The sequence below is a fragment of the Sinocyclocheilus anshuiensis genome, unplaced genomic scaffold (assembly GCF_001515605.1).
Source record: "Sinocyclocheilus anshuiensis isolate Anshui unplaced genomic scaffold, SAMN03320099.WGS_v1.1 scaffold111, whole genome shotgun sequence".
Classification (NCBI taxonomy): domain Eukaryota; kingdom Metazoa; phylum Chordata; class Actinopteri; order Cypriniformes; family Cyprinidae; genus Sinocyclocheilus; species Sinocyclocheilus anshuiensis.
The window spans coordinates 1,096,415-1,106,009 of record NW_015552549.1 but is presented as its reverse complement, the minus strand read 5'-3'; the positions used below and the strand labels follow the sequence as shown (position 1 = coordinate 1,106,009).

Here is a 9,595-nt window from a genome sequence, read left to right as displayed (position 1 = left end):
GGTGTGGGGTGGGGGGGGGGGGGGGGGGGGGGGGCACTATTTTTTGTGAGGCACTTGTAATACGTAAATGTATTGTAAGTGTTAAATACAGTGCATGTGCAAATATATGTTTGTATTTTTAGCCGGTAGTTAAAGAAAACCGCTTCGCCAGCCTACTGTTGCTATGGTAACCTCGTAAGACTAACGCATTGTGATACGAGTGATACGTAGTACGTACACTATCTTCTGTGATTAATGACACATTTCAAATCCTTTAAAACGTCTAATTTTCTGTAAGAATAAATACTTTTATCTTCCCAACTTGTTGTTTGGATTTCCCTTGAGGGGTTCAAGCTTTATAAAAAAAAGTAGCTCAGCCCCTCGACCCTAAACCACTACGTTTGCCCTGATAATGTATTTTCTAATGTTAGAGCCAGCGGGAACTGTCGAAATGAACTACAGTAACCCCGGGCTCACTGAAAAGTAATAGTGTGACTGGCTGATCGCACTGTTGCAGTACTAAATAAGCGCGTCTACAAAATAACGTCGTTTTCCGTCCTATTGACGTAAATAAAAACAACAAACGTGAGTATAGCCTATGTTGTATTACGTTACATTGACGTGATGCTGCTTTAGCACGTTTAGCACGTATAACCGGTGTTAAACGTCTTTAATAACAGGAAACCTGCACGGAATCGCACGTTATATATAACATTTGGATGAAGCTATATGCAGCACGCGGCTACATGCGCCTTCTCTCTCTAGAGATGCTGCTATGAACTGTAGTGACCTCGGATAAGGCATGTCCGGGTCCTCCGCTCAATGAACCGCAATTTAACGGAGACAAAATAAACATTCAACTTACACGATTATGACTCTCGCAAGTGCTCGCGACTACGATGTCCGACCTTTATTCTTCTGTCGGATGTCAACCATGTTGACGGAGGAATGAATGGAGTGGTTGGCGGTCTCAGGGAAATGGCATTCCTACCGACGCGGCGCGGCACCGGGACTCGCATCACATCATCCAGCAGCCATTACAGATTGCCACAGTGATCGGTAGTGAGCATGTGCGCCGCGGCGCGGAGAGCGGATTAGCGAGCGCCGTGGCATCATGAGGGCACAGCACACGTTGAGACTGAAAGAAAGAGAGGAAGAGGGGGTGGAGAGGTGGAATGATAAGGAGTCAGAGCAGACGACTCAGCATTCACAATGCCAACTGTGCTATAAAGATTAAGAGCGCTATAATGAACCAGATCACGGGCTGTGAATAATACAAAAATGATAATCGACTTGATAATTAGGCTATCTATCTGTAATACTACCTTCTGTAATATATCTTCACATCTCTCTCTCTCCCTCTCGCCTGTTTGGCGTTGAGAGAAGTCAGGCTACAGTGCTTAACAAATGTATTTATTAGACCACCACCACCACCACCACCACATAATGTAAAACTGTGTCACAGTGCCCTAAACTAACAGTATTGGTGATTACCAAAACCCTTTTTTATATTTCTGTAATGGTTAATCCGACAGTAGGCTATGTGTAAGCTCTTTAGTCACAGTAGATAGTATGATAAAATATAATTATTGTTATCAATTCCCTAAACTAACAGTATTGGTGATTACCAAAACCCTTTTTTATATGTCTGTAATGGTTAATCCGACAGTAGGCTATGTGTAAGCTCTTTAGTCACAGTAGATAGTATGATAAAATATAATTATTGTTATCAATGAATTTTCGAATACTGTTTTACAAGAAAGGCAGGAAAAATAGTAAAGCTGCCTTTCTTGTTAAACAGTAAATTAAAAAAAGCACTTTATTATGTTTTATTCAGATGCCCAATTACAGTCAATAACAGAGACTGTGGAAAAGTACAAAAAAACAAAGCAAGAATGCAAGCTGTTGCCTAATGAGGCCATGCAAAATATTCAGTTTTTTTTGGTTTGTGTGAATAAACACTATTTAGTTGTTTCAGTTTGTTATTTGCCTAATAAAAGACAATAACATTTTTAGTTTGAAGCATGTTTTGGACAGATTTTGTGTTTTCTCCTTATTGGTGATCTAATAAATTTTGTTACGCACATACAGTGCTTAACAAATTTATTGGACTGTATTTATTGACTAAGTGGGCATCTGAATAAAAAAAAAAAATAATAAGGTGCTGTACTATTTTTCTGCCTTTTTTCTAAAACAGTAAATTCTAAAATTCATGGATAACAACAATAATTATATTTTAGCATTATAAACACTACTGTGACTAAAGAGCTTACACATACTGGTGGATTAACCATTACAGAAACATAAAAAATTATTTTGGTAAACACCAATACTGTAAGTTTAGGGCAGCTGTGGCACAAACCTTACATTGACAGGTGGTGGTCAAATAAATTTGTTAAGCACTGTGTGTGTGTGTGTGTGTGTGTGTGTGTGTGCGTGTGTGTGTGAGTGTGTGAATAATTATTTTATAATATTTATTTTTTATATTATTTGTAACAAAATTTATTAAAACAACACTTTAATGAGTTTGTCCTTGTATGATTTTGAATGGAGGTCTTTGAGTTGTATGGAAAAAATGCCCCCAATTTGTGTTTAATTGCAAGAAGATGTGGTTCTCTGCTCTGTGGTTCTATCTATCTCTCCAAAAAAAAAAAAAAAAAAAACGTGGTTAAAAACTGATGACCTTAATCATGCTTTATGGGGAATTATCATCTCCAAACCCCTAGTAATTTCTCCTCATGTGGTGAAGCCACAGCTGGCTCAGCTATTCACTCATGTTGGCGTGAACTTCCCTCCTGTATAAACATATGATTAAGCATCATTTACGGAGTATGATGTAGCATTCAGGGAATATACAGTAAATGTCCATTCAGTAATAAAATACAATAGGTCACACATTAACCCACAACAGCAGTCCCAAAGCAGCTGTCTTGTGGTAAGGTAACCCAAAACAATAGTTTCAAAAACAAGAGTCTCAATAACTGTCCAGTTTTTTGTGTCAAAATCACACATTTTCTGTTTGCATGTTAAGTGAAAACTCATTTGCAAAATTATTGCTAGACACTGCTGACTAAAAGTGAAACAGAGAGATCACTTGTAGACATTTCAGACCTACTACCTATTTACATAAAATGACCATACACAACTTTTAGTGAACAGTCTGTTTATTATAAGACAAAATGTGAAAGAACACATTTAATTACATATTTTATTAATGCAGTGTGTCTGCTACATACAGACTGTAAATCATTTAATTATAAGCATGTGGATGTTTCTATCAGCCTACAACAGCACATGTCCCAGAGGGAGTGAGCCAAGATTCTCTTTTAGTCTCTATACTTCATAAGTAGGTCAGCAATCTGTACCCTCTTCACTGTCTCTCATAATGACGTTGAGGAAATGCTTCTCAGATCAAAGTTTTTATGTCACACTTGAAAAACACCCTGAAAAAACTCTTAACTCTGATAAGGAGGGACAGTGGCCTTTTCAAGACATTCTATATATCTCAAACGTATAAACCTCCCTGGATAAACAGGTCAACTATTTAGCTAGAAATATATTTAAGGATACATTTAGCCCAGAAAATACTTTTTTTTTTTTTTTTTTGCTTAATTGTTTATTAATTGTCTGTTTTGTGATTAGTAGAGTTCAGATCACAGCTGATCAGATCAGTTATTGGCGTTTCCCTTTCATTTACTTATTTTTTATGCTCTTTTTATTATTTACTAGCTTTAATTAATGAATGGCAGGTTTGTTTGGGTAAATTCCTCAAATGTCAGTGATGCACCAATTGTGTCATTTCCAAAAACCCAGCACTTGTGTTTTTTACAACTGGCAAGTCATGATGGTTAAGTGTCACTCATGGTGTGTTACACGTGTTTTTTTCCCCAGACTTCAATAGAGGAATTGTTTTTACACAATGCTTGAACAATCATTGAGAAATTGGTTTAGGGGGCTCTTTTGATTTGATGCCCGAACTCTGTTGACATTGGTGGAATAGCAAGTCGCTTTGCTCCACATTGAGATGTGACAGTAATTCCTGTCTTGGGCAGTCTTATGTGTAATCTACAGAGAAAGAAAAAAACATTTGCACATAATTAGGACCCTAACAAAGTCCAAACCTTTCAATGTGCGTGTTATTTAGCAAACTATACACACTACATAATAGTTCACACTTGGTGAGGCATGACATGAAATCAAATTTCTTAAATTTAAACATGGAATCAAGACAAACTGAATTAAGAGTGTATTGATGTTTTATATCTTATATAATCAAGTAAAGACATCAGAAACATTGAAATCATAATAAATACATGTAACACAATCAAAATGTACTACAGTTATACATAATTCATTTAAGAGCATGATAATGTTATTAATTCTATTATAAAATAGTATAGATAAATACATTATTACAAGAACACATACTATGTGTTTGTATTTAATTACACAGTATATGACCAAAAAAGGTCTAATAGAGTCAGTCATTGTTCATGACTACAGAACGCATCATAATGTTTAAAATTATTTTTATTTAAAATGCATAATAAATTATAGCATCTTTAACGTTGGTTCTCATTTCCTCTGCTTGCTATTTTTTCTGGTTTTGCACCTAAAAATGAACAGAGACATTTTGTATTATAATGTGTGCAGAAAAAAAACATTAATAAAGCAATAAAACAATTTTTAATGGGGGTAAAACAAATGAATGTTTTGCTAAGAAATATAACAAATGTTAAATACACATACTTGTACTGGTTCCAGTCACTCCATGAGGAATTACAGAATTCATCCCTCGCTCTCACACACACCGTCATCCCTTTTGTCACTGGCAGCTTGTGACTTTGTGTGAAGAAAATCTGAGCAAAACAAATATTAATATATTTCCAGGTCTGACTAAAAATAATAATAGTTTTAATAGTTAAAATTTAAGTCTTGCTTTCACAGAAATAAATTACATTTTAAAATATACTAAAATGTAAAATAATTTGTAACGATTGTAATGATTTTCACAATATTACTGTTTTAGGGTGTAAATGCACCCTAATTATTCCAAACATTCTTTTGAGCAGTAGTGTGTGGGGTTACCTCTTGTGAGTTCGGTTTGGAGCAGTCACAATTGTCATGTTTCCGACAGCGAATCTCTTTCACTTGAAACATGAGAGGGAAGTAGGATGATGGTGTGCTCCAGGAGTGTGGATATTTGACCTCTACGGATGTTTTATTGATCCTACTAATAGGCACCATATCAGGCCTCACTAAGAAGTGCAGAAAAAGATTGTTTCATATTCAGATGAGCGGCATTCTAATTCAATATTCTAAGACCCCATCTTAGCGATTTGTGAGAGCTCACCGATATCCATGATGTAGAACTTTGTATTGTAGGATTCAACAACAAAGCTGCTTCTGAAGTATATGGTCAGGTTGATGCGCTCCACCTCCTCTGCATAGGGACAATAGTCATGGTCTAAGCATGTGATATTCCCACTGGAATCCAGACTGCAGCTGATGTTGCTTCCACCAGGGCTGGAACAGAATCAGTCAAGTTTTTTTATTTATTTTTTTTCTCCACACCTCTTACATCATTGCAGTTTGCAGAACCTAAAATAAGATGGAGAAACTTACCGTGAGGCTTTGATATGAGCAACATGGCCATTCCTATTTACATCCCATGTCCAATTACATTTGAAGGAACCTCCATAGTTATTTGTTGAACAATCGATGTAACCTTGTTTGGTAATTCAATAAAAAAAAAATATATATAATAAGAATTAAATAAAACAATTATATAATACAATTATGAAACTGAATTTAATAAAAAAGAAACAAATACATTTTATAAAAATGTATAAACACTACTGTTCAAACATTTGGGGTCAATTTATTATTATTATTATTATTATTATTATTATTAAGAAATTAATACTTTTATTTAGTAAATTGATCAAAAGTGACAACACAGGCTTATATATTTGCATATTTAATTTATAAATTTAATTTATAATTTGTAAATTATTTAATTTATATATGTAATTTATAATGTTACAAAATATTTATAATACAAATAAATGCTGTTCTTTTGAACATTATATTCAAATAATAATAAAAACATTTTTTTCAAAAAATAAAAATTAAAACTACTAAGTAGCATACTAATTTTTAACATTGATAATAGGAAATGTTTTTGAATCAGCATACAGCATATTAGAATGATTTCTGAAGGATCATGTGACACTGAAGACTGGAGTAATCACTGTTTAAAATAAAATAAAATAAATTAAAATACATATCATTTTTATTGTAATAATATTTCACAGTTTTACTGTTTTTACTCTATTTTTGTAAATTAAAATAAGTAAAGCCTTGATGAGCATAAAAAAATGACAAATCTTACTGACCCCAATATATTTTTCTACAAACTACATGGTAGAAATTAATATTTACTGTAAAATGTTTCACTGCTGAAGGCTTGAAACTATTTAACATTTTTAAATTTTTCAAATGAATATCATGACAATTTTATACAATGTAAAAGAGGGTTGTACCTTTCTCAGGAGTATTCTTGATAAACTTCCTGAAGGTCCACTGAGCCAGCACCAGTGTGTGGTTTAGGTAGGATCCCTCACTGTTGAAACAGGAGTAGTTGCCCCCCATCCACCCCTCTACTGTGACGACGATCCTGTTTCCTTGAGCCTCCAGATTTTCATCGTTGTTTCTGGTCCATGTAATATTTTCCGCTTCATATGCTTCTCCACAGATAAGTGGCACGTTTACATCTTCACCTACATTGACATTCACCACAAGCACTGATGACAGACAATTGAAAAACAAATGAGAAGTGCAAATATAACAATACAAGCCCCAATACAAATAAAATAAATTGTAGCAGTTTATAAAACAGAGCTCAAGTACTTTGTAGAAATTTTACACAGAAACAATTCTTTAGACATGATTCAGACCAACAAACAAACCATTTGGTTTAAGTGTCCAGTAACTCTCAGCTGTTTTGATGGATCTGTCAGCAGAGGACTGGAGAAACAACAACGTACTCAAAAAGAGAAAAAACATCTGTTGGTGGAAAAAAGAGAAAAGTTTAGACTGCAATTAATACGCGTAATCATTGGTTCTCAGCTGTGGCTGCAGGTCTGTTCTGACATACAGTGAAAAATCAATGCTAAATGCAAAGAATAAAATACAGCTAACCATATAGTTGTGCATTTAGGAAAGCAAAATATATAGACATCAACTTCTAAAAGAGACATGAAAACGCTGTTGTATCAAGTTGAGCTCTTTGGTGAATCATCTCTCATTTTGCAATATGGTTAATACTAACAGAACAAACAATAGGCTAAATAATGTATTTGTTAAACTGGTAAATCATACTTCACTTGTTTATGCATGTATAAAATTGTCAGTTTTCATATCATGTTAATAATCTTACTTATTATTGGGCCTATGCAATTAGTGGTAACCTACACTCTAAAAAATGCTGGGTTGTTTCAACCCAACTTTGGGTTAGTCCACATTTGACCCAAAGTTGGGTTGAAGCAACCCAGCATTTTTAGAGTGTAGGCTATACAAAATTGTCCTTAATTAGATTTTTTTTTAAATTACCATGTATAAACTGCATAAACATTTTATACATTTCGATATTAAATTATATATATATATATATATTAGTATTTATGTAAAAAAATAATTGAGTGGTTCTTTTCATGACATTATAAAATGAGTTTGAAATAAGTGACTTACCCTTGATCACTCAAAAATCCAACAAGATTAACCTCCGCAACCAGATTGACTTTGCTTTGTTGTTGTGTTTAGTGTGCAAGCTTATAAGTAACGTGTCAGGAGGGCAGAATTTCCCTGGCCAGGAAAAGTCCACTGCAGGTTATAGAGGAACTTCAAACCCTGCATGAGCAACTCCAGAACCTTAGCTGTTCTCAGATATCATCACTAATTCTCTCACTTCCACTGAGTCTTCTCACTGTCCTCTCTCTTCTCTAATATTGGGCTATTTATATACAATCACACAGCCCATTCAGAACAATATGATTCTTTACTGGATTGTATTATGTTGTGCAGGAAAACATAATATATGAAATTGCTAATTGGTTTCCAATGTGAGGAATTGAGTCTAAAGGGCGGGAAAGATATTAAGTCAATATTTGTTTTCCAACACCTTGGGTATTTTTGCCACAAGTTCTCATCTGAAAGCCAGAGGATGATTTACCTGGTTGCATTACTGTGTTTGATTTGCTTGTCCCTACTATCCGTTGGTTTTTCCAATTCAGTTATTCCCCTATTCTCTCAGATAATGACATTTAGTGATTTGTACATTGAGATTACTGATAAGAAATTTCACATTAAATGCTGATGACACTTTTCAGCCTAACACACGAAAAGTGTTTTGAAAGATGCCCAGATAACATAGAAAAAAATGAAAGAAAGAAAAAAGAAAACAGAACTCTCAGTAGATGTTATAAAATCTACAAAGAAATAACATTGTGATTTTTATACATCTCAGAACGCGGACTTTTTACCAATAATAAACACAAACAATTCTATAGGAGTCCAGTTAAAGCACGTACCTACTGAATTATTAATAACAACGATAATCCCGACGAGCCAAGTAAAACCACGAGACCATTCATCTTTTGTTTACAATTTATTTCCAAGGGCGCATTATAGCCTATAACGTGCATGCTATCACATTCGCAGTGCAAAGGAGAAGTAGTGAATACAACATTGCTTACCAAAAGTAAATATAGGCCTAATAAAACTACAACAGATATTACTGTGAATATTTTCAGATATGTTCAGAAATATGTGCATCCAGGGTGCGAATGGACCTGCAGCGGAGCAGAAATGCGCTTCAGTTTTCCCATGGAGTGAGATAATGCAGCACAGCCAACAACAAACTGACACGAAGAATGACTAAAATAACTCAATGATAAGCGCCACCATTTTGAATGAAATAAACTAGCATTTGTAAAGGCCTGAAGCTTTGAAGTAGTTGTGACGGCCATAGATGTTCGAGATTTCTAGTAGCCTAAACCACCGGCAGTTCAAACATTTTCAAAATATGTAATTTGTAAAAAAAGATTAATTCCCGAATCAAACTGCACTTTGTACACTGTAAAAAAATGATGTGTCACATCATAAATTATATCAAGTTTTTTATACGTTAGGCTATATGAGATAGATTCAACCACTGATCTATAGCTAGGCCTATATAATGACTCCTCTCTATTATAGATCAGTGGATTCAACTCATTTTTTAAGTCAGTTCGATTTAATTTAACAGCCAAGTTGATTATAGTTAAACTTTTAAGGCAGCAACTGAATTTAAGTCTTTAAGTTGAAATTGGTGAATATGTTTTACAGTGTATTTCCCGGAAAAACGTTTGGCATGCGCCAATCCCAAAGCCATAAACGCGGAAGTGTGAAAAGTGCCTCATTACCATGGTAACAGCATTAATTGTAGATTGACAGTGGAAGCGGTTAACATTATTTAAGTCTAAACGAGCAAAATGAAGTTAAAAAGGGGGGTTTTCTTCGAATATTTGAATTTAAACACGTTTCACTGCCTTCTCTCACTGACTAACACTAAAAT

General features: G+C 34.4%; 2 protein-coding genes across 3 annotated transcripts in view; both read right to left on the bottom strand.

Moving 5' to 3' along the window:
* Positions 1–1,443, bottom strand: part of LOC107664350 (RING finger protein 145-like) — a 26,986-nt gene extending 25,543 nt beyond the window's left edge. For both annotated transcript variants that reach the window (XM_016454892.1, XM_016454893.1), the window contains exon 1: positions 845–1,443. The gene's annotated coding sequence lies outside the window, so the exon portion shown is untranslated. The remainder of the gene's footprint in view (positions 1–844) is intronic.
* A 3,111-nt stretch (positions 1,444–4,554) lies between these two features.
* LOC107664336 (interleukin-12 subunit beta-like) lies at positions 4,555–7,047 on the bottom strand. Its single transcript, XM_016454865.1, has 7 exons — positions 6,951–7,047; positions 6,525–6,785; positions 5,605–5,707; positions 5,333–5,505; positions 5,068–5,237; positions 4,729–4,838; positions 4,555–4,591 (listed from the first exon to the last, which is right to left on the bottom strand). Exons 1-7 carry the CDS (start codon positions 7,045–7,047, stop codon positions 4,555–4,557), a joined length of 951 nt encoding a protein of 316 aa, XP_016310351.1.
* Between the last annotated feature and the right edge of the window lie 2,548 nt (positions 7,048–9,595).